The following is a 25051-nucleotide window of genomic DNA, read 5'->3' as shown; positions in this document are numbered from 1 at the left end:
TCATTTGGAGTATTATGGCCTGGCCCAACAGATAACACAGATCGCCACCTCTTAATCACTTCCAACTCCCAGCTGTCTGGATGGAAGAACAGGTTTCTCGTCTTTCCCACCGGAGCTTAACATTCCCGGTTTCTCTGTGGACCTGTGGCCTGGAGGAGCTACAAACTCTGCTCCAGGCAAGTGGGCAGGTGTGTGGTGAACAGTGTAGGTCCTGATCCTACTGCTGGCCCTTCCAGAGCCATTTCTACTCAGCACCCCAGTTTTCCCTGCAGCCTCCTCTCTTCCAGTGCAGACTCTGTGCCATCCACCCAGGTTTGTCTCTTTGGAAAGTTTGCGAGCATCCATGGCTCCTTGCTGCCTGATTGATGCAGCCTCAGGCTTCTTGGGGTGTAGCGGGCGTCTCCTACGGTCTCTCATTACTTTAACCACATGTTATCAGGCCTCCGTGACCCGTCCACGGCACCCTCCATGGCGCTACTGTCTTCATCTGTCTGGCCGATGATTTATTCCCTCTCTAGACATCAGGTGAAACGTCATCTCCCCAGCACCCGTCCCCAGCCTCCAGCCCCTCGCTTTGTTCAGAGCCAGGACTCGCAGTGACCAGTGGGGACAGACATGTTTCAGATCTTACCCTCCCTTGCTCGTCTTCCTTGCACCATGGCAGAGATGCAGAGCACGCAGTGTGACTTAGTGGCCCCAAACTGAGGAACAACAGGAAGGAGCCTGGGCTCCGGCCAGCTCCACCCTGATAGCACAGGCCAGAGATGGCCTGTGGCTGGAGGTCTGGACTACGGCATTTGTCTCCGAGGGTAGGGACTGGGTCATCTTATCCCACAGCACCTGGCCGGGAGGGTGGCATGCTCACTTACAGTTTTTCTAGGAAGCCGTTGGGTGCACACCCACCCCTGCCTCCGGACCTTTGTACTTCCTATTCCCACTTCCCAGAATGCAGTGCAACCACACGGCTTCCTACCCCTGAGCATATGCCTCCACTCCGCTCCTGGGAGCGGCTTCCCTGAATGTGCTGCCCCAGGCAGTGTTAGGCCCCACGCTCCTCTTAGTGTACTCACAGTGCTTCTTAACAGCGGCTGCCTCTCCTATTTAAATGCACAGCACATCCGTGGTGCCTTCAGGAGGCAGGCTTGCTTCTGAAACACTTAACACAACTTCATCTTCATGGACATCCCGAGGGCCGGGAGCTTCCATCTCTCTTAGTCTTCAGGTATAGGACCGGAGACAGAGAGGCGTTGGGCTTGCCCCAGTGACACAGCAGAACTGGCCTCTCAGGTATTTACTCTAAGGCGTCTGTCACCCACACTCCTTCCCAGCCTTCCCATGGGTACCATGTAGTATTGTGTGCCCTGCCGTGTTGTGCCAGCATCAGGGTTTGGCCTGACCCACAACATGAGCTTGGTTAGTGTTTTCTGGAAGGGGGGAGGGAGAGGAGGGTTGGGAAGGAGAACCGTTGATCCTCAGAGCCTAGTCCAAGGTCGAGGTTACCTTGCTGGAACTGTCTCCATCATTTGGAGACTTGAGCCTATCTGGGCGAGGCTCATCCTGGCCCCAGGAGGACCTCTGTCCCCTGACCCCTACCCGGCAGGGATGCCACATGGAGCTTTTCCCTTTACCACCGCCATCGGGATCCTTCCAAGTTCACAAAGGAACACTGTGGGTGGTGGACCCCTAGTGTGTCCTTTGACCAGACTGCTCAAGTAGCTGGCAAGGACTGGGTGGGGAGTAGACCCTGGACCCTAAAGCACTGAGCCTCCAATGTGTGGCAGCTGGCCCATGGGCGACACCCCTTTGCTATCAAGGCTGGGCAGTGCTGGGACAGGGACGTTCCTCCCTGTGATGGAAGTGATGAGCCCGGGGTCCAGAGATGTGAGGGAACTTATTCACTGTCACACAGCCCACCCAAAAGGGCTGGGGCCGGAATGCTTCAGACTCCTGGGCAAGGCAGGGGAGGAGCCAACTGCAGGGTAGGAGCACCTCTTCTGCCCACTCACCCATGGCTGGTGGATCCAAGAAAGATCAGCTGGTGTGAGTCTCAGGTTTGCACCTGTGGAGTAGGAGTGAGGAGCTAGCAGTGTCTCTGGAGAGCCACAGAGGCTGGCTGCCCCACTGAGCCACCATCCCCGGCTGTCTTCCTTAACCGAGCAGTAGATCTGAAAGGGGAAACTGAGTCACAGGTTCAGGGTGCGTCGCCTAGCCAGTCTCCCCTTGTCCCCACAGCGGGCAGACTAGCAGCTGCTTCCCAGCACAGTGGCCCGTTCCGAAGTCTGTGTGCTGAACACCTACTGTGCGCTCTCACCAGTGTTTCCTGCCATGCCTGTGGGCACTCACAGAGGGATGGGGGACAGGGACGCCATTTGCAGAGTCAACTCAGAGAACAGAGATGGCCAGTCCACAGGAGAGCTACAGGAGCCTTTGGTCTGATCTGCCCAGGTCCCCATTACAGACTCCTGTCTGTTCCTGCAGCTAGGATTGCCCGTTCTAGTCGGCCAGAGCCCAGTGTGGCACTTGGCAAATTCATCTTGAATGTCACTGGCCTAAAGACATTGTAGCTTCACAGGGTTCCCCAAGGATCCCTTTCTTTGCACACCCCCATTTCTTTCAAAAACTTTATTATTTATCTCTAGAGTGATAAACTCAGAGTCCAGAGAGGCAAAGTAACTTGCCTAGGATCACACAGCAGAGAGTGAAAGCATGCTGTTTTTTTAGGACCCATACCTCTAAGCCGGGGACAGACACTTGGCCCAGACATAGTATCAAGCTGGACAAGAGCCTGTGAAATCATCTCGACTCCAAGGAGTCAGGCGTATTTGTGGGTTTTTATTTTGTTTTTTTATTTTTATTTTTTTTTTGAGCCAGCGTCTTGCTAGGCAGCCTACACTCTACCACACCCAGCTAAGTTATTTCTAAGGACATTTACCAAGTGAGGCCAAGGATGGAAAATCCTAAGCACCAGCTGCAGCTGGAAAGCGACCGACCACAGGCACAGCCACCGTCCTGCAGCCTCGGCTACATGCTCATAACGCCTCCAGTGTCCCAGCACATAGTAGGTGTACAGTAAAATGGGCCCAGCAAGGCCACTGCTATTCGAATTGAATCTTGGTGTCCTGGATCCCAAGGGTCTCGTACACACCCGAGTGGGGCTCTGGTGGGAGCTAAGGAGGCGCCCAGCCCGAAGGCTCACCCTCCTGTCTCTTGACAGTGGGTGTGGAAGCAGCCTGCTAACTGCCCCCTCCAACCCATCCCTGGTGTGGGTTGTCTCTCTTGCTGAAGGCCTGGATTTAGCAAACTAAGGGCTACAGAAGCACCTCTCCAGGGGCACCAAGGTCCCCTCAGCTTCTATGCTCTGAAGAGCGTGTCCTGTGTAGGGCATAGGCTGGATCCTAGGGCAGGAGAGGCCAGGGCCGTTGTGAGCAGTCCTGTACTTTCCAGTAACATGGCAGGAACATGAGAAGGCTTTTATTTATACCAGTGTGTGTGTGTGTGTGTGTATGTGTGTGTGTGTATGTGTGTGTGTGTGTGTGTGTGTGTGTGTGTCGGGTCTTACTAGGTCATCCTCAGCTGGTCTAGAGCTCACTTTATAGCCCAGGTTGAGATTACAGCTGTGCACCCCCATGCCTAGCAGGGAAGGCTCTTGAGGATTACTTCTGGAACACCCTGAGGGCACAGCAGGACAGCAGCGAGTCAAAGACCCAGCACTCTAAGAAAGGCTCCTGGGAACGGAGGCACGGAGAAGCAGGCAGTGGTGTAGGTGTTTGGGAACTCTCCATTTGTGTCCCCACCAGACACAGGTGTTCTGAGGTCTGCTGCCCTCAAGGTTTGTGGGCTCCTTACTTCTGCTGATCCCCACAGAGTCCTGGGCTCAGTCATAGTACCCTCTAAGCAGAGAGCACATGGGGCCAGTTTTTTGGTGACTCAGAGGGAATTAGGCGCGGGGGCGTGGGACCAGGGAGGAAACTCTCTCCCCAACTGAGAGCTAATTCTGTCTGGGGCTGGGAGCCAGGCCTGCAGCTGGAACATCTTTGTGGTTTCCAGACACCTGGGGTCCCGTGGACTGTAGCCCCTACTTGATTCTAGAATCATCCATGAGAGTTGGGAGGCCCCTGTCCTGCTCTGAGTGAGTGGCGCTAACCCCCAAAGTCCTCCCTGTCTGGAGTTATTCTCTGGAGCCTGGGAAGGAAATGCTGGGTGAGCTAGTGCTGGTCACGTGACATCTCTGAACCTGTGTGTGTAAATCTATGATACAGGGATAGGGTATCCCACTATAATGTGTGTAAGCTTCCAGGCCCTAGGCTCTGGGGTGCATCACACACAGGATGGCCCAACTCTCCCTGTTCTTTGGCTTACAGAGGGCCACTCACCCTCCCTGGACCTCAGTTTCCAGCCCAGGACACCCTCTGAGGAACTTCTCATTTCCTAAAAGCCCTCTGGAGGCTGAGAGAACCACAGAAGTGGCTGAGCCATCACCCAGCTGGACTGTCAGCTGGAGCAGGGGGAGAAGGGGACAGGAGCCAGATCAAACAAACAGGCCATTTGGAGATGGGGAGGGGTTTTAAGTTTCCTCCTGGCCCCTACCCTCACAACCACGCCCACTGCCCTGATAGGGGCCCTGGATTGTTCTGAGGCTGCTGGCCCGCATCTACTGGGGAGAGGATACAGAGAGAGAGAGAGAGAGAGAGAGAGAGAGAGAGAGAGAGAGAGAGAGAGAGAGAGAGAGAGAGAAACAGCTGCCGTGAGGCCCAGGTGCTTTTAAAGGTGACATGAGAAGAAGTAGGTGAAGGGTTGCAGCCGGGACGGGGAGGGGGTTGCAGAGAAAGAACAAAAAGAGACAGAGAGGGAGAGAGTGAGGTCCAGAATCGAAGGGCAGGGAATAGGACCCCATGTGTCCCAGGGGTACAGAAGGGACAGAAGCAGAGCTCAGCTGTCTCCTGCAGCATCCTCTGCTCACGGGGGTTGGGAGCACAGGCTGATGAGAGGCAGCCGCAGAGGTGGACCCCTGTCTCCACAGACAGCACAAACTTATACTGCCTCTTACCAGGTAAGGTGTGGGTGACCTTGAGCAGGCTTTTGGTCTCAGCCTCAGGTGTCTCTCCAGCGAGGTGGGGACCATTACATGGGCTGAGGATGGAAAAGGGGTGTCCCATCTGCCTGGGTCTACACCAGTTTCAGGAAGCTGCCCCCCCACATCTTTGAAAGATGGGGGACAAATGAGCCCATGCCAAAGGGCATGTCTGTGGGTGATCAGAGACGTCCCTCACATGGCCACTCACTAGAGGCAGAGTGGCTGGAGGGAGCCACAGGACCGTGAACAGCGTCCATCCTGTGGGGTTCTAGGAGGTTCCTCTAGGGCAAAAGACAAGAGGTCTTGGTGTGTCTTGGGGAGGCGCCGGGTGAAAGTGCCTGCCCACCACCTGTCCATTTCCTCCCAAGACCAAGTGGCCCGTTTGGTGCACAGTTCTTGGCTGGGCTTGCCCTTGTGAGCCTGGGCACTTGACTTAGTTTCTCCCAACCTCAGTTGCCTCTTTGTAACAGTGTATGAGATGCTGGCCAGAATGTAGCAAGAATGTGCACATGGTTAGTTTAATGAGGAAGAAGGTGATGACGGCCTTGGGGCTTTGTTCTCTTTGGCTGGTAAAACCAGATGTGGGATATGGGCAGGAGCAAGCTTCTGCCCCTGGGAGCGCTTGGTCATGCAAGTGTTGGCTTGCTGAGGATCTTCTGATGTGGGGACACTGGCCAGCGACCTCTCACTGAACTGCCTCTATTCCTTCCCTTGGGTCACCCCAGCCTGGCAGAGAAGGCTGTTGGGTGTGGCCCCAAGGGTTTGGCTTTCAGTTTGCTAGCATAGCACAGTTGCGGAGCCAGTGACCCAGGTGTCATGTCACCCAGGTGTGAACCCTAGGCAGGGGTTTAGGGTGTTTGTTTTCTCTCAAGAAAGAGATGAGGAAGACAGTACCCATCTGCCTTCTTACCCACGCCTATTGCCTACAGACTGGGCTCTGGTCTTAGTGGCTTTCTTCAGGGTTCTGGGCTCGGCTCCCTTGGAGTGCTCCTCCCTGAGTGCTCTTTAAGTGCTCCTACTTGAGTGCTTCCCTCTGCGTGCTCCTTCCAAAGTCCTCTTCTTCCAAGTGCTCCCCCAAGTGTTCATCTTTAAGTACTCCTCCCTGACTGTTCCTCCCCATGTTCCTCCCACGCTGGTCCAGTGTAGGTCTGTAGGTCACAGGGTCCCTGCTTGCCACTGCTTCTTTGCATGAGTTTTCCATGTACACCCCTGCTCTGTGGGGCTCCGTGCACAACAGCTCCTGACAGTGGCTCAATATCCCAAGGTGGAAACCTGGCCCCCCTTATCCCTCCCCCCTCCCATGATGGGCATTCAGGAGCTCCAGCACCCAGCCTTTGGCAAAGGCACCCATGCCCTCAGACCCTTGACTGTTTTAAGTGCTAGTCTCCCCGTAGGCTCTTTCTTACTCTTAGGACCCAGGGCTCTGTGGGAGAACTGTCAGTAGAGAGCACCTCAGATGCTGGCAGGGAGGGCAGGGGGTGAACATGTGCAACCTTCTGGGGCATGGAGAGTGGCCTGCCTCATTCCCACAGTGTGGTATGTCACACTCTGGGTGTGACTGAGCCCAGGTCACCCTTTGGATGATGCCACACCTGGCCTCCTCTGGCTCCCAGTCCTTCTGCCCCACCCCCCACCCAACTTCCCCAGACTGCTTGGCAGCCATCCCAACGTGCAGGAACCTTCTTCACCCATGCAAGCGTTTACACGTGAGGAAGGCATGCTTCCCGTGGTGCAAGTGGACTCTGCTCGTTCCAGGCTGTGGAGGGCTGCTGGGCGTTCTCCCAGGAGCTTCCATGGGTCACCTCAGCTCCTAGATTCCCGAGGCCTCTCCAGCTCTGGAGAGCTCACCGCAGCGTGCCCGGGTGTCCTTTTCCTTGCTCGTCAGCTTGTGTGTGTACGGTTTAAGAATGTCACCTGTTCCCACCCTGTGGCTGCTTTCCTGTCAGGGTTGTCTTCTCCATTTGGACCGTCCCAGGGTTCCTTGGTCATTCCAGGTGTCTGTTCCTCTTTGGTTCTTCTGCCTACACGTGGGGGTGCAGGGCCACTGCTGTAGTCACTTCCTATCACTGGGAATTTCCCATCGCTAGAAGCAGCTTTAAAAGGGTCTACTTCAGCTCATGGTTTGGGGGGGGGGATGTGGCCTTTGTTGCCAGGGAAGGCATGACACCCAGGGCTTCCTTAGAGACAGAACCTTGGCCCACGGGGCCTACCAGCTCTCAACATTCCACCCAGGAAAGGACCCAAATTAAAAGAATGAGACGCCTGGTTGCTAGCAAACAGTGGGGCTTCTGCAGTCTTGTACACAGAGGGGCAAAAGCATCTCACACCAGGCGCAGGCAGGCGGCCACATGAGCATCCCTGGAGCCTCAGGCCCTCATCTTTAAAGTGGCTGTGGATACATTTACTGCAGAGCTTGATGGGGACAGATGGGGACAGACCACACTGCTAACTGGCCAGACACGCACATAGAAAGCTTGCAACAGGTTCTGATGCCGCAAGACTAAGGGGTACATTTACCGAGTACCTACTGCGTGCTGGGCCAGAGCAGGGCTGATGGGAAAGGAGCCGACATTAGGTAGTGGACCTACTATGTCTGTGGTGTCCCTGGTTGAACAGTGATGGGTATAGTCTAGTCACGGAATGGGCCTGGGGACAAGAGATAGTGACAGGAAAGAAGTAAGGGAAGGAAAACCTGGGGCTTCTCACTGTGGTAAGAACTACCTCCATAAGTAAAGGACTTACAGTGTGGCAGTGAGCAGAATGTTCCACGGAGCCCTCCAGAGCCTCTCTCCAAAACTGGGGATGGTACATTCATGCCAGGAGCCTATAGGACTGCTGCGAGGCATGCAGTATTGACCCGAGCTTTCCATAAGCTGGACAGGCCCTGGGCCAACAGACACCATTATTTAGTTGTTGCAGTTTCGTTTACAAGGGCTTACTTAATTTAACAGATCACAGCCCGTCACTGACGGAAATCAGGGAAGGACTCAAGTAGGATCTTGAAAGAAGAAACCACAGAGGACACTGCTTGCTGCCTCACTCACGGGCTCTTGCTTAGCTAGCTGACTGTCTTTCCTGTATGGTCTAAGACCACTGCCGAGGGAATGGTGCTGCCCACAGTGGGCTGCCAAGGGAATGGTGCTGCCCACAGTGGGCTGCCAAGGGAATGGTGCTGCCCACAGTGGGCTACTCCAGTCAATCTGATGTGGACAATCCCTCAATTGAGACTCCCTTCTCAGATGACTAGTTCACAGTTAAAGCTTAATTAGCCCCTCCCTCCCCCGCCCCGCTGAACCTCAGATCAGCAGCAGACACTAAAGGGAGTGATCAGTGAGCATAGGAGAGTTCTACTGCTTGTGCATATGGGGCCGGCGGGATGATGAAGCGTGGTACCAATGCGTTATTACTAAACTCCTGTCACCTAGGCCAGCCTGAAGAGTCTCAGACGTGCCTGTTTATTCATCTGATTGTTCACCCATCTGTCCATGCACTAGACAATGCAGTTTCTACTTTAGAGCTGTGTGAGATGCACCATGGGAGAAATGGGAGAGCTTCATTGGATGCCCTTGGGCTGTGAGGCTGTAACTGTCTAAAATAGACTTTAAAAGGGGGCAGAAAGCAGTGCTTGGATTTGTTCACTCCAGGAAGGCAGGGCTGTGACATAGAATCCACCCCTCCGAGGTCACCACACTGAGAGGACACTCCCACGAATCCGTGTGATGGAGGCTGGTGGAGGCTTGATCGCATTAGGAAGACAGAATAGCTCAGAAGGAACACCAGTTGTCAGACTGACCTGAAGAACCAGACCCCATTGTCCTCAGGGACCAGGCTGTCTGCACATTTCTATAGGGCAGCCACAGTCTTCTCCTGCAGGACAATAGGCCCAGTGGGAAGTCCTGATGTTTATCTCCCAAGGGTGAAAACAATAGGAAATTGGTTTCCTTGAAACCGGAGTCCAAGGGATCAGATGCAATTCACCTCTTCCTGCTCCTCCTCCTTCAGGTGGTCTTGTGATCTCACCTTCTAATGTCTTTCTTTCCATCTCTGTCTTTGTCTCTGACCCTGTTTTCCTCCTTCCCCCTTTCCCTCTCTCCTTCCTTCTCTCTTTCTCTTCCTCCCCCTCTCTGTCTGTCTGTTTGTCTTGTCTCTGTCCTTTTTTTCCCTTCTCTCCTCTCCCTCTTTTTCTCCCTCCATCTCCCTGTCTCCCTCCCTCCTTCTCTTTCCCCTCCCTCTGCCATCTTTCTCCCTCCTTCTCTCTCTCCCTGTCTCCCTCCCTCCCTTTCTTTCTCCCTGTCTCCCTCCCTCTTTCTCTCTCTCCATGTCTCCCTCCCTTGTTTTCTTTCTCTCTCCCTCCCCTCCCCATCTGCCCTCTCTCCATCTCCTTCTCTCTCCCTCCTCCATCTCCCTCTCTTCCTCTGTCTCCCCCTTTCATTCTCTCTTTCTCTCCCCGTTTCCCTCTCCCTCTCTGACAAGCTCTGCCTTGCAGTTCTGGCTGTGAGGATCACAGGCCCAGGTCACCTACCTTCTCTTTTTCTGTCACCTCATTTAGGACCCATTCTAATCAGGGCAGTCTCACCTTAATTACTTTGCAAAGACCCCCCCTCCCATCATGTCACAGGCTCCGGTGGACACACTTCTCTGAGAGAGTGGGTGTCATTGCAGCCACTGTTGGGGAAGCCATCTGTAAGGATGCCTGAATCTGCTCTTCAGGGACGCCTGTGAACTTGAAGAGGAAATGTTGCTCTGTATCATGGTGGTTATTGCCAGTGCTGGATTTGGTCCAAAAGTATGTTCCTTACCCAACTTCTCGCCAGGCCCTCTGTCCTAACTGGAGGCCTCTGGCCTCTGGGGCCTTGACTTGATTTTTCTAGGTTTCCTCCATTAAGCTCACAGGGACTGGGATGAACTGGGGGTCTAGGGACTGCTGCTCTGTCCCCACAGTAGCAGCTATTTGGACTTAGCAGTTCCAGGTACTGGTAAACCCCAGCAGATTGAGTTGCCATCTTTCCATTTTCCTGAGTGTACCACTGAGGCCCAAGAAGGGGAGTTGGCTTTAGAGACCTCTCACATGGACACCCTTGGCTGCACCCTCTCCCTCCTGTCTGTGTCTTCCCCTAGAGATCTGCAGGACTGTTCCAGGGAAAAGACAGTCTAAGGTTTTGTGGAGCAGGCAGGCCACTGTAGGCGCCTGTGTCAGGTGGGAGGGAGTCTGGAGACTCAGGCAGCCTTGGGCAGGCAGGATAATTATCTGATGTGAACTGAGGACAGGAGAGGCCGGCTGACATGCTGGCTTCATCTGCAACCCCATGTGTGTTCCGGACCTCAGCTAGATGGTTCTGGAAACCGGGGAGAGTGAGCTCCTTGGCTGGGGTGGGCAGGACTTATAAAAGTGGGACAAGAGGAAGTGTCTTAGTCACTGTTCTCCAACAGCAAAGAGACACCATGACCATGGCAACTCTTTTTTTTTTTTTTTTTTTTTTTTTTTTTGGATATTTTACTTTTTTTTTCTTACAACTTTATTTTTAAAAAAGAGAGATACATGTACATATTTTTAAAAGCATTTTGGCATAAAACTATATGAATATATTTTTGTCAGTACTTGATTTTTTAAAGGTTTGATAGTATGCATTGAAATCTTACTAGTTACCATAAGCATAAAGTACATGTAGAACAGAATGTAACATGGAAATAGTCAAAGTTTTCTTGGTATGTATAGATTAAACATAATGATTTTTAAATACCAAAAATTGCCACAAGGCTATCTTCTTAGCTCTTGAGTTATTGATGATTTAAGGTCTAGGTGTACCCCAGTCTGAGTGGGTGCTATACACTTGTTGCTGTTTTGTGTGTGTGTGTGTGTGTGTGTGTGTGTGTGTGTGTTTTCCCTAAGAAGGACTGAGGCTTTCACTTTTTGGTCTTTCTTTTTTTGAGCTTCATATGGCCTGTGAGTTGTTTCTGAGGTATTCAGAGCTTTCTGGGGTTAGTATCCATTTATCAGTGACTGCATATTATGTCTGTTCTTTTGTGACTGGGTTACCTCACTCAGGATGATATTCTCTAGATGCATCCATTTTCTTAAGAATTTCATAAAGTCATTGTTTCTGATGGCTGAGTGGTACTCCATTGTATAAATGTACCACAATTTTTGTATCCATTCATCTACTGAAGGACATCTGGGTTCTTTCCAGCTTCTGACTATTATAAAAAGGGCTGCTATGAACATTGTGGTGCATGTGTCCTTATTGTATGTTGGAGCATCTCTGGGGTATATGCCCAGAAGTGAGATAACTGAGTCTTCAGGTAGTACTATGTCCAATTATCTGAGGAACTGCCAGACTGATTTCCAGAATGGTTGTACCCAGCTTACAACCCCACCAACAGTGGAGGAGTGTTCCTCTTTCTCCACATCCTCACCAGCATCTGCTGTCATCTGAGTTTTTGATCTTAGCCATTCTGACTGGTGTGAGGTGGAATCTCAGGGTTGTTTTGATTTGCATTTCCCTGATGACTAGGGATGTCGAGCACTTCCTTAGATGCTTCTCAGCCATTCAATATTCCTCAATTGAGAATTCTTTGTTTAGCTATGTACTCCATTTTTTATAGGATTGTTTGATTCTCTAGAGTCTAACTTCTTGAGTTCTTTGTATATATTGGATATTAGACCTTTATCAGATGTGGGATTGGTAAAGATCTTTTCCCAATCTGTTGGCTGTCATTTTGTTTTCTTGACAGTGTCCTTAGCCTTACAGAAACTTTGCAATCTTATTAAGTTTCATTTCTCAATCCTTGGTCTTAGAGCACAAGCCATTGGTGTTCTGTTCAAGAAATTTTCTCCTGTGCCTATGTGTTCTAAGGTTTTCCCTAATTTTTCTTCTAATAGTTTCAGTGTTACCAGGTTTTATGTGGAGATCTTTGATCCACTTGCTCTTGAGCTTTGTGCAAGGAGATAAGAAAGGGTCTATTTTCATTCTTCTGCATGCTGTATGCCAGTTGAGCCAACACCATTTGTTGAAGAGGCTGTCCTTTTTCCATTGAATGTTTTCAGCTCCTTTGTTGAAAATCAAGTGACCATATGTGTGAGAGTTCATTTCTGGATTTTCTATTCTGTTCCATTGATCTACCTGCCCATGGCAACTCTTACAAAAGAAAACATTTAACTAGCCGCTCACTCACAGTTTCAGAAGGTCAGTCCATTATCACGGCAGGGAGCTTGACTGACGGCCTGCAGTTAGGCACCGGAACAGTGACTGAGAGACGTATCTCACTTGCGGTTTCATATGGGCTCTTGAAGCCCCAAAGTCCAACAGCACAGCAGCACACTCCCTCCAACAAGGCCACGCCTCCTAATCCTTTCAAATAGTGCCACTCTCTAGTGACTAAGCATTCAAATATATGAGCCCATGGGGGGGCATTCTTATTGAAACCACCACCAGGAGGATGTCTTGTGAGAGGGGATGGCACCCTGGGGTACCAGGAAGGGTGTGGCAGAATCAGAATAATGTGTTCTGTGTTCTTCAACCAAGGGTGGAGGTTGGAGTGATCTGGGTACTAAGCAGTCACTGGCTGAGCCTGGCAGCTGACGAGGGTAATGGGGTTTAGCCCAGTGTCTAAGCGACTGTAGCTCAGCTGTTACCCATCACAGGGAACTGAAACTGGTACAGAGTAGGGTTAGATGTATGAGGTCCCACTGTGGCGAGCACAGAAAGATGCAGAAACACGGAGCTAAGGGAGACACTGCAGGATCTGCAAACCTGACCTCGTGCTTTCTGTGGCCACATGAAAAGGGGGAGAGGTGATTAATTGAGATCACAGATTATAGAGGCAGAGGAAGTAACAGTCCTTCAAGGGGAAGTCGTGTTGCTCTTGACCACAGTTTCCTCAAGGGCGTTTCCTCTGTGGTGTGCTTTGTAATGCTACCGCACAGGGATCATACGGCTTCTCAGGGATGGTTTTCACTGATCACAGCTTACGGGGACCCCTGGGAAGGAGTCTCAGAGAAGGGGCACATTTGTGGGATCAGGACAGGGGAGGGCTGAGCTCTGAGGATGCAAGGTTAAAGCTTAGAGGCTTGGAGAGGTGGGACCAAGGGCTGCTGACCCTTCAGAGGAGTGGGATGTGTGAGCCTTTCCTTTGAGTCTTGGGAGTCAGTCTCTGCTCACACCTCCCAGCGGTGTGAATACAGGCAAGGGGCCTCACCTCTCTGAACCTGTTTTCTCATTCATCGAGTCGTGGGGCCATCTGAATATTGCAGAGGCGTGTCCAGCACGGAGTCAGCGCTCTGATCTGGGTGAGCTACATAAATAGACACGGGATGCTCATAGAGTCTTTGCTCCATGAACATCCCGGGGATTGGGGTGTGAGGAATGTGACAGACAGGAATGTTATAGCTCTTTGGAGGCAGAAGCCAGGAGTCTCTGTTGTGACCGCACAGCGTTCTGGGCAGCAGTAGGGAGGTGCTTCTCATGACTGACAGAACCTGGGACCAGCCAGCTCTGGGCCCGTGTCCTGGCCCTGAACCCAAGCAGGAGGCAGATGGACTGGAACATGCCATTCCTCCGGCCTCCCTGGCTGGCCTTTCCCCATCTGCCTTAACGAAGGCCACCACCAGAGGGGTTAGGAAGGTCAATAACTGCACGGGGCCAGTTCAGAGCATCGCCAGCCCTCCTTTTGTTTTTTTTGTTTTTTTGTTTTGTTTTTTTTTTTTTTTTTTTTTTTTTTTTTTTGAGTTTTCTATCCCCTGGATCTGACCAGCCATAGATGAACAGAATTTTGGGAAGCTGATTGCGATGGCAGACACCCATCACCCTAGCACTCAGAGGCAGGGGGGTCACTAGTTTGAAGGCCACCTGAACTACAAAACCAGAGTCTCTCTCAGAACAAATAAACAAATTAACACCAAGTAGGAAAGACAAGCAAAATTTTTAAAAAGGAAGAGAGAGGAAGGGAGAGAGGGTGGGAGGGAGAGAGAGAGAGAGAACCTATTTGGGGCTGAGATGCTTGTGCTCTGAGCATGTGTGGCCTTTTCTTGTCATTTCTTGTCACAACATTCCACCATACAAAAACTGTGCCCACGTGTCTGTGACATTAGACATTAAACCAAATCCCCAGGGAAGTGAACTATCTGGCATGTGGTTTTACATGCAAATATCACACAGCTTTAGAAATGGATACTAGGATTTGGGTATCCAGGAGGCATGTGGGAGCCAGTCTGATTGTTAGTTCCTGCAACTTCTTACAACACAGGACCCGGTACCCCTTTCTGTCACATTGCCCTATAGACAAGGCAACTGAGGTGACTCCCTCCAGGTCCCCAGGAAATCCATGCTGCTCAGGCTGTGAGGAGACAGAGAGAGAGAGGCTTCCCCCACCTCCCTGCAGGGCTGGGGGCAGGGAGGCAAAGGCTACCTCATCAGAGAAACCGACTGCTGGTCCTGGCTCAGCCTCTGACCCCAACTACTCCTGGCCCAGCCTACAAACCAGACATGACATCATCTGGGTCATCTTCCTATGGCCGGCAGTGAGCTGCTCCGAATCCCCTATGCCATGATGGGGGCCTCTGGATTAAGCTCCCGTCCTCCTCTCTCAGCTTCACATCCTGGCTCCTGCTTGGCCTTTGCCAACTCAGAGGTCCCTTGTCCCAGAAAACTGGATGCCAGCCCTTCTTACCTCTTGGATATCTGGGGCTCAGTCTGGTTCAGCACCACCTCTCTGTCATGCATGTGAAACCACCGTAGAGAGAGACCCTAAGAAAACTGTTTTCCACCCCCCATGCCTGGGACTGTGGACAGACAGACAGACAGACAGACACACACACAGCAGCAGCCCTGAAGCTCCAGGCATGGCAGTTAAACCCTGGGCTCTGCTGGCTTCAGACAGCTTTCTCTCTCATCTGTGAGCTTGGTCAGGACCTTCTGCTCTCCAGGGTTAAAGGGGGGCACCCGAGACGCTGGGGAAGTGGCTCACTCAGTGCAGAGTTTGCTCTACCATCCGAAGGACTATGATCAGTCTCTAGAACAACAGCAACAAAGAGATAAGAGACTGAGGAAGATGCATCCTCTACAAGAATGCTTACATACATGCTTACACACACTTGCTTACAGACATGCTTATACACACATGTATATATACATGTATGTACACACCTGCTCACACACACATTTACAGACAGGCTTACACATAGACTTACACACATGCACACCCATCCGTGCACACATGAACGCACACGCAGTGGGGCTGTTGGGACTAAGGGCTCAGCCCAGTCTCTGGACACAAAGCATTGGAAGTGGCAGTTCGTACTGTCACAGGCAGTAAGCCTTCCCCAACATTAGGGCCTTTCTCTTTCCCTCCCTCTTTCCTTCCTTCCCCTCTCTCACCCTCTCCACACAGCCCCCCACCCCCAGCACTAGGAATGTGAGTCCACAGGTGCATTGCACTGTGTCCCTGCTCTGTCTGTCCCCTCTACCCTCCTCATCCCTTGGATGCCCTTGGAACAGGCTTCCAGTCTGCAAAGTGTGGGCCCGTGCAAGCTCACGTCTGCGTCCTTTGATCTCAGAGCCCCCGTGAAAAGTGGCTTTCACTTAACAAAAATGCAGGCCGGGAGAAGGCTTTCTAGGCCCCCTTTTTGGAGGCTGCCTTACTGTGTAGCTGCAGAGGAGCAGCCCTGGACGCAAGGCGGTGGGCTGGTAACAAGGGAGGCTTTAGTTGGCAGCCTCACTGAGATGAAAACTAAGGGTTCCACTCCTAAGTATTGATGGCTTGCTGTGGGCATCCTGCCGAGCTGAGCATCCTGTGTCCCGTCGTTCACTGGCTCTCTAACACACAGACACACTCTGGGGTGTGAATGCGCCAGCCTTTTCAGTGTGGAGTCTGAAGCTCAGCGAGAAGTCACACGTCCCCGAGGCGCAGAGCTTATGGGTGACAGATTTGAACCCTACACCCAACCACTTCCTCAGGCACCTCCAAGTTCATAAACTCTCAAGATGTGTGGCGGGGAAACCCAGCAGGGTTGCTATGGGGACCAGCTTGGCAGTCTGCCTTGCAAACACTTGGGGGCTGTGTGGGTCACCATCCCCACACAAGGTCACCGGGGCAGGGAAATCTGTAGCTAACTTGTGGTGACAAGCAGGTCCAAAGAAGGCTTTCTAAGACTAGGTTTTCATAGCCCAGCTTGCCTCAAACACTCATGATCCCCCTGCCTCAGCCTTCCCTGTGCCAGGATTATAAACATAAGCCATTTTGTTCTCCACGATTCAATTTTTTTTCAATCATTTATTCTCTCTCTCTCTCTCTCTTCTCTCTCTCTCTCTCTCTCTCTCTCTCTCTCTCTCTCTCTCTCTCTCTCTCTGTCTATCTATCTGTCTCTGTCTATGTGTTTACTCATTTGTTTGGCATATGTGTGCAGGCATGAACATGCCCATGTTCATGTATGGAGGTCAGAGGACAATTCTGAAGACTCACTTTCCTCCCACCATGTGTGTCCCCGGGACTGAACTCTGGTTGCCATCCTTGGCAGCAAGTGTCTCTAACCGCTGAGCTGTCTCACCGGGCCAATTTCCATACTTTGTAAGCGAGAGCAGCAATGCCTGCTGGGAAGACTAGATGGCACGGAGGGATGGGTCGCAGGGGCCTGGCAGGTGCCGGAGCAATTGTTCCATCTTCTTTCCTCCCACCCCTGGTGGGTTAGTGTTTTCTAGACCCCACCATGTTGGCGAGTGTCCACTGAGTCCCCCACAATCTGTGCAGCATCTGCGTTGCACCCCAAGTCTTTAGCCCCACAGGCTGGTGCTGAGGAGGTAATGGCAGTGGGTCTGGGTAGAGACAGTTGGTTCCAGGTTCAAAGTCCCGCTTCCCAGTAGGGAAAGCTTGGCTGAGAGGCTCTCACATCTCTGAGTTCTGTTTCCTCCTTGTTGGACTCTGAGTCTACCCACTGCCTTGTCTTCCCTCCCTGCAGGTATTTCCAGCTGCGCACAGTGACCGACTGGCCGAGGACCCACACTCGAGTTCTGTTCTGCAACAGTGAACAGTGGAGGTCTCCACAGGTAGGGGCTCGGGTCTCTGAAGAGGAATAATGACCATCATCAGGGCATGATCAGAAGATGCTAGGATGGCAGGGCATTGGACATGTGAGTGGAACCAGTCACAGCAACAGGCTCCCTTCTCTGCTGCACATAGAGCTGGTGTGATAGTGTATACCCTAGGGGACGCTGAATGCCTCACAGAGTATACATTTCCCTCATTTAGTATCAGTCACTGGTTCTATGGCTTTCTATAGAACACCATGACAAAGGCAACTCATAAAAGAAAGCGTTTAATTGGGCTCACTGTTCAGGAGGTGAGGGTCTATACCTGTGAAGCAGGTAGCTGAACAGAAGCTAAGTATTCACATCCAGACCCCAGGGACACACCTCCTTCAATGAGGCCACACCTTTAAATCCTTTCCAAACTGTTCCACCAAATGAGGACCCAATCTTCAAACATATAAGCCAATGGGGGCCATTCTTACTCAAACTACCACAAGTATCCTAGCCCATTCCACATCTCCAGTTTCTAATTGTTTGAGGCTGTGTCTCTGTCTGGCCTCATATCCCTACCTGGACCTGTTGAATCCAGCTGTTACTGTGCCTATACACCAACCCTTATAATAGCATCTGCCTTGCAAGATGTCAACAGGTGTTTGTAAAGAAACAAAGAAGGGTTTCAGCACCTAGGAGGTAGAGAAAGATGGATCTCCGAATTCAAGGCCAGCCTGGTCTATATAGTGAGTTCCAGGTCAACTGGGACTTTATAGTAGAACCCTGTCTCAGGAGAAGAAGGGGGAGAGGAAGAGGAGGAGCAGAAAAAGGAGGAGAAGAGCAGGAGGAAGATCAGGAAAAGGAGAAAGAAGAGCAGGAACAGGAAGAGGAGGAGCAGGAGGAGGAAGAAGAGGAGGAGCAGGAGGAGGAGGAGTGAAACTGAGGAGATGGATAAATGAACTAATAAACTAATAAATATGTTCAGTGATAGACCCTGTCTTCACTGACATTGCCCCCTGCCCTCCGCATGCACTTAAGTATGTGAGCATATGTACATGCACATACATGTACACAAACAAACAGGCATGTGAATAAAATAAAAAATAAAAGAAATTGCAAAACGGGACATGGTTGATGTAACGACCCTGGCCTTGCTCAGACAAGGAGGAAGTCTCGGTGGCACCAGGCAATACCTGAGCACCTGTCCATGGAGGTCCTTAACACATGACCCTGTCCTCCCTTGCAGCGATGGAGTCCGAGGCTTACAATGACTCCAGCATCTACTATGACGAGTATCCTGATGGCTTTGACTACATCGTGAACATGGAGGAGGTGAAGCCGCTGGAGACCAAGGTGGCCCAGGTCTTCCTGGTGGTGATCTACAGCTTGGTGTGCTTCCTCGGGATCCTAGGCAATGGCCTGGTAATTGTCATCGCCACCTTCAAGATGAAGAGGACGGTGAACACCGTGTGGTTCGTCAACCTGGCCGTGGCTGACTTCCTGTTCAACATCTTCTTGCCGATCCACATCACCTATGCTGCTATGGACTACCACTGGGTGTTCGGCAAGGCCGTGTGCAAGCTCAGCAGCTTTCTGCTCAGCCACAACATGTACACCAGCGTCTTCCTGCTGACCGTCATCAGCTTCGACCGCTGCATCTCCGTGCTGCTCCCTGTGTGGTCCCAGAACCACCGCAGCATCCGTCTGGCCTGCATGACCTGCGGGGTTGTCTGGGTCCTGGCTTTCTTCTTGAGTTCCCCGTCCCTCATCTTCCGGGACACAGCCAGCATGCATGGGAAGATCTCCTGCTTCAACAACTTCAGCCTGGCGGCCGCCGAGTCTTCCCCACACGCCACCCACCCGCGAATAGACCCCGTAGGGTACGGCAGACATGTGGCGGTCACCGTCACCCGCTTCCTCTGCGGCTTCCTGATCCCTGTCCTTGTCATCACAGCCTGCTACCTTACCATTGTCTTCAAGCTGCAGCGCAACCGCCTGGCCAAGACCAAGAAACCCTTCAAGATCATCATCACCATCATCGTCACCTTCTTCCTCTGCTGGTGCCCCTACCACACGCTCTACCTGCTGGAGCTCCACCACACAGCGTTGCCGGTCTCGGTCTTCAGCCTGGGGCTGCCCCTGGCCACCGCCATCGCCATCGCCAACAGCTGCATGAACCCCATTCTGTACGTCTTCATGGGCCACGACTTCAAAAAATTCAAGGTGGCCCTTTTCTCCCGCCTGGTCAATGCCCTGAGCGAGGACACGGGACCCTCCTCCTCCTACCCGAGCCGCAGGAGTTTCACCAAGATGTCGTCGTTGAATGAGAAGGCTTCAGTGAATGAGAAGGACACCAGTACCCTCTGAACCTTTCCTGGGAACGTCCCAATGGGCGTCACAGCCCAGGGATGCCCAGGGACACCCAAGGACTTGTCTCCTGAAGTGGGAGACACTCCCGGAGCCTTTGGGTACGCTCCAGTGTCCACTACGTTTCGCACAAGGCTCATCGTTCTGAGCAGAGCTCCCAGACGTGGACGCTCTGCCAGCAAGATGGCAGGCAAGCAATCCGAGCCTCTGCTGCAGGACTATGGGAGCAACTCTGACTGACTCAGAAAAGGGAGGGCCTCGGAAGCCAAGGCCTGAGCCATCACCACATAGCAAGCACACGATTTCACTGCGTATGCCCCAAACATGCTGCACAGTCTCCCGCGTGGGTGAGAAAGTCACTATGAACCCCATTGAGACTGTTATAACGACATGACAGTCAATCCATAGACCTTGACTTTGGATTTCAGAAGAATGGGGAAGACCAGGACCTGAGGGGCTTCACAGAACCTTTCAAGGGCAACATAGGGCTGTGTGTGTGTGTGTGTGTGTGTGTGTGTGTGTGTGTGTGGTAAAGAGGTGAGAGAACCCCCAGAGGATGTGGGTACAGAATATCTCGCACCATCGTGCCACAGGGAGATGGAGCTATTGTGGAAGATACTTGGGGGTTCAGGCGGTGGAGTTTTGAGACTCCATCTTCAGAGCCATCTCCCAAGGGCTGTCGCTGACCAGCTCCTCTGAGTCCTTGAACACTCTCCAGGTGTGGCATCACAGCCTCGTGGTCAACGCAGGACTAGGCTTTCCTCCCCTGGCAGAGAGTGACTCGCCCAACCCCACACACCGTTAGCAACAAAGACCTGAGCCCAGCTCTGCCTGGCTGATGTCACTCCCTCACTTAGGACGAGATAGCTCGCACTTATTCAACAAGTCACGTGCATGTTAAGCATTTCCCATGTATCTTCTCATTTATCCTTCACAGAAACCCGAGCTCGGTCCTCATCCATGTGAGGAAGCAGAGGCTCAGAGAGGTTAAGCAACTGGCAAAAGGGGACCCAGTTAGATGTTGGCGGAGACTGGATTCGAACCCCAGTTTGCCTGGCTCAAAGGCAGATGAGCTAATGGGTTTGGGGTTTTAGCCATAAACACTGTGGATCCTCGTGAACATCGTAATAAAGTTTTGCACGTTGTTTTCAGAGTAATCCAACATGCAAAGAAAAGGCTTACTCCCCAGCCTCAGCCTCCCTGGCTCTCATCACACACACCCTGAAATCTGCTGGTCAAGCAGAGGGAGGAGCCTGGCAGGTCAGCCTCTGGTCCAAGGTCCCCTGGCCCGCACTGTTCTCCATTCTCTTCCAAGCCACTTTTCCATCAGGGCGTAACACACAGATGCATGTCCTCTGGCATGGCCAGTTCCCGAATTTCAGACTGCTGGGAGTCACACTTCATCAGGGGACAGACTGTTCCTCCCTGGTTGGATCTTAAGATGAGGCACTTAGGAACCAATCCGTAATGGAAGCTGTGACTTCTCAGAGAGCCTGAACAAACAGGGACTGTAAGAGAGGTTTAAAAATAGCCTTGTGTTTCATTGTCACCAGGCCTGTCCCCCGTGTCCCCCACCCCCGTCCAACTCCTTAGGGCTACAAATGTGCAACTGAGGCATGCCACTGCCTGGGACTCATCCCGTTAGCAGAGGCGCCTTTCTGTGACTGGGGCCTCGTGGCCTCTTGGACAGTGCACTTCCTGGACACCAGGACTGGCCAGGCCAGGCAGGGGACTAGGAAATCTTGTTGCCATTGGAAAAGCTGACCAACAGTGTGACACTAGTCAGTGTCACCCTCCGAGAGCCCACTCTCTCCTGGCTGTCACAACACCCTTGTTCTGACTTCATTTCGTGCCAAAAGCTAAGTAAAACCTTCTGTCTTGTCCTTATGGCTTCTCACAGCCTAGCCCCCTTCCCCGGCCTCCCAGGACTTAGGTAGAATCCTGAAACTGGCAAAGTGCGCTGGGCCCCTGTGTCCTTCCAAAGACCAATAGGAGCAGCAACTTCTCTGGAACTGGTACCCAGCAGGCTGCCTCCTGGGATGAACTGAGGGAACATGGGACCCAGACAAAGTGTGGAGGAACAAAAAGGGAAGACCGGCTGGAGTGGGGGGGGGGCAGAGTGTGAGCATCCAGACACCAAGGAGCACTCTAATCTGTGCTTGGTCCCCGGGGCAGGAGGATACTGTGTCCCTGTGGGTCATGCAGAAACTCAAATAAGGGCCACACAGCTGGGAAGTGATGCGGGGCTTGGGGGCTTGGAACCAACTCTGCTGCCCGAGACTTTATCTTTGTCCACGTATGGAAGCAGGGTGGGAGGGAGGAGGGGGGACAGAAGGGAGGATGGAAGACAGAGAAAGGGCTGTCCCACCTTAGAACCTCCATTTCTACTCCGCCATCACCTTCCCACAGCCCAGGCTCTCTTGAAACATCATCCCCCCTGGAACCTCCCGTTGAAAGAGGAACCTTGGGGTCTGTGGTTATGAGGTTCAAGTCGATCTGAGCTCTCACCCTCGCCAGGAGGGTCAGACTTTTCCAAGGCCAGGGATGCACCCTAGGAAAAGACTGGCGCTGCCCCAGGAGAGTGGGCGGAAGGTCCCTGGGAGCTGCAGGGGCGACAAGGCCAGGACTCCTGGGGAGGGAGAGAGCCATGTGAGGGCTCTGAGGGCTGGGCTGCAGGGTGCAGGAGGTGGACAGAAAACCAGGGCTGGGGAGGCACGGGTGCAGACTGATCTGCTCAGACCTGCGTGTTGAGTCTGCTGTGGAAGAGGAAGCCAGGAGGCTGCAGCATTGAGCAGGAGCCCCAGAGGCCTCCAGACTGGGAGAGATGGAGAGAGCAAGGGCTCAGGATTTCAAAGCTCTGAGCTTTCTCAGGGGAGTGGTTAGCAGGAAGCCAACCCTGGGCCCATCTGTGCAGCACAGAGGTCCTACCGCATTAGTGTGTTGATGGAAATTAATTGTAAATATTATTCAGACGTACCTCCCCACGTGCAATTATACCTCTCAGGGGAGTTCTCTGAGCACATCAGGAAACTCTGTAAACAACACATACATTAGCACGTGCTAATGCTGCTGTTGTGGTCTGTGAGAATCACTCCACGGTGCCTCTGCTGGGGGTTAGCCTCGGATACCCAGATGTGCCTCTTCCAGAGGATGGGGGCAACCCTAGGCATGCCATCCAACTCCTGGCCTAGATGTCTGGTCACTGGGCAGGTGGGGACACAGAGCTGGCAGGAGAGGAAGTCACGCAGGTCTAGAGAATGCCCAGCTGGGCCAAGTCCTCAGCAGCTGCTGCAGGGAGATGTGGTTACCTGGCTGTGTTTAAGTTAGGGGCAAGCACGTCGTCTCGTGATCTCACTGAGTCCTCATGGAAACCTTTGGTAGTAAGACCCAGGGCCATGTCTATAGATAGATGAGGAGGTGGAGAGGTTCAGAGAGGTGAGGGGCTCTTGCAAGGTCCCACAGTTAGTGAGAGCTGAGAGCCCCCCAGAACCCACAGGAGAGCTCAGCTTGGAACACTGTTGGCATTCCGCTGTCACTGAGTAACCCAGCTATGGAGTCCTTCCCCCTCTCAGCCACCTATAGTCGAAACCTTGAAACACCCAGTTCCAAAGACTTTCCCTTGGCTTGACACGTGGAGAGGGTGGGGCTCTCCCGCTTCTGCAGGTGTGGAAACCAAGGCCCAGATCTCAACTGTAGGAGCTAAGGTTTTTCCTAAAGCCATTAGGAGCCCTCAAGGGAAGTAGAGTAGGTTTCCATTAACAGCTTCTGCCTCCTGGGGCCTTCTTTCCGGGTTGTCTGATTTACTGCAGTTTGGGAATAAAAGAACCAGATGCCTCTGCCCCAGCCCCACCCTCAGCCCTATTGTTTCTCTTCCAGACAAGGATTCTGTTAAAGCTTGGCAGGCAGAGCTCTGACCACAGACTTCCTGTCCTTATCCTTCTGCTTGGAAGCCGTGAAAGCCCCAGCTGGGCATAGGGTCTATGTTGGCCATGGATGGTCTTCACACAGGCAGGAGGATCCCTGACGCTCTCAAGTTCTGCAGTCCAGATGTGCTTGGGAGAGACAGACCCAGGGCTTCTCCGTGTCCTGGTTTCCACTGCACAGATGTCTGGCTTCTTACAGCAAGCATCTGGATAATGGAGCGAGTTCCTGTTTTGATTCCAGATGTTGGGCTGTGGAGCAGGGAGACAGGAAAGGGGGACCCGAGGCATCCGATGGCTCTCGGTCAGTAGCGGGTATTTACAACAGGAGGCTCTGGTCAGGCACCAGTGCCACATTGGGGAGGATTTATGAGGCATTGGTTTTCAGGTATAGTGAGAAGTGACCAGAGACAATGGCCACAGGCCACCCTGAGTCACCGTACTTAGAAGCCTCCTCTGTATGGATGAGGAAGAGGACACTAGGACCCATAGAGACACCCTCTGTTGCTCTGTGTTGAGTGCTTGTTAGGCTCTGGGGACTCAGCAGAAGGCACTGATCCTGTTTGTTGGTCATACCAAACCGTGTGCTGGCTGCAGCGGTGTGGGAATCCAAGGTTTGGGGATCTGAGCTATGGTTTTTCTCTCTCAGTATACATTCTGCTTCTTGTTAAATCAGCCAGATCCCAAGGCTGGGTGGGGAGAAGGGCTTGTTGGTGAGAGAGAAAACTCCATCCTGAAATGGGAGTGGAGTGGAAACCAATTCTGGAATGCAATGCACACCCACCAGCAACTCCCCACTACTCCCAAACCCTCAGACTAGGAGGGGGTCTGACCCAACAGCTCCTCCCCTCAACCTGTGTGAATGACATTTAGAGGCAGAAACTGAGTTGAACAAGGGGTGTGAGCTCCTGTGTCCCTTTCCACTCTCACCATAGGGACCACCAACTTTACAGCCGGTTGGAATTAAAGCCACCATTTCCTGTGGGCTGGAGGGATGGCTCAGTGCTTAAGAGCACTTGTTCCTAATGCAAAGGACACAGGTCCAATTCCAGACTTCCAGAGGATGTGTTATGACTGTCCTTAATTGCAGTTTCTGTGAATCCTGTAGACGGTTGGGCAAATGCAAAGCTTTCCTCAAGGCTCCAGTATACCAGGGAAGTTGTGTGGCAGAGTTAGGAATGGCCTGGGGCCAGGGCCTGGAGGGACTTGTGGCTTCTGATCCTGAGAAATCAGTCGTCCAACTATGTGTGGGTCTATAATGTTCTTGAGATACTGTGTCCCCCTTGTGCGACATCGTGGGTCTATAATGTTCTTGAGATACTGTGTTCCCCCTTGTGCAACATTGCTGGATTAGCTTCCTGCTGACTTCCTAGTGTGTGACAGTTTCTATGACTGTCCCATTTCTCCCCCTGGAAATAGCGTATAAGGCACTGCACTTTTTAATAAACTTGCTTGCATGAGCCATCAACTTGTGTGAGAATTATTGATCTCAAACTTTCCTAACTTTATCTGATCACCTCCCCGCTGCCTCCCATTTAGGACCCACCCTGTCACTAAAGAGTGACCTGCTCTTTTTGACCTACAAGGGCACCAGGTACATACATGGTACACAAACATATGTGATCAAAACACTCATACACATAACCTGCTCTTAAAGTCACAGGTTTCTTGCAAATAGT

At 52.3% G+C, this 25051-nt stretch overlaps 1 protein-coding gene across 2 annotated transcripts in view; it reads left to right on the top strand.

The window, feature by feature from the left end:
* The window catches only part of CMKLR1 (chemerin chemokine-like receptor 1), a 42704-nt gene extending 17864 nt beyond the window's left edge, over positions 1 to 24840 (top strand). For both annotated transcript variants that reach the window (XM_080940839.1, XM_080940840.1), the window contains exons 2-3: positions 17025 to 17112; positions 18332 to 24840. In XM_080940839.1, the coding sequence (XP_080796965.1) occupies positions 18334 to 19452 (1119 nt within the window). In that variant the 5' untranslated portion in view covers positions 17025 to 17112; positions 18332 to 18333 and the 3' untranslated portion in view covers positions 19453 to 24840. The remainder of the gene's footprint in view (positions 1 to 17024; positions 17113 to 18331) is intronic.
* The last annotated feature ends 211 nt before the right edge of the window (positions 24841 to 25051 follow it).

This window comes from Micromys minutus (genome assembly GCF_963924665.1).
Source record: "Micromys minutus genome assembly, chromosome: 29".
NCBI classification, from domain to species: domain Eukaryota; kingdom Metazoa; phylum Chordata; class Mammalia; order Rodentia; family Muridae; genus Micromys; species Micromys minutus.
Note: the sequence above shows the minus strand (reverse complement) of the source record. Positions and strands in the feature narration are given on the sequence as shown.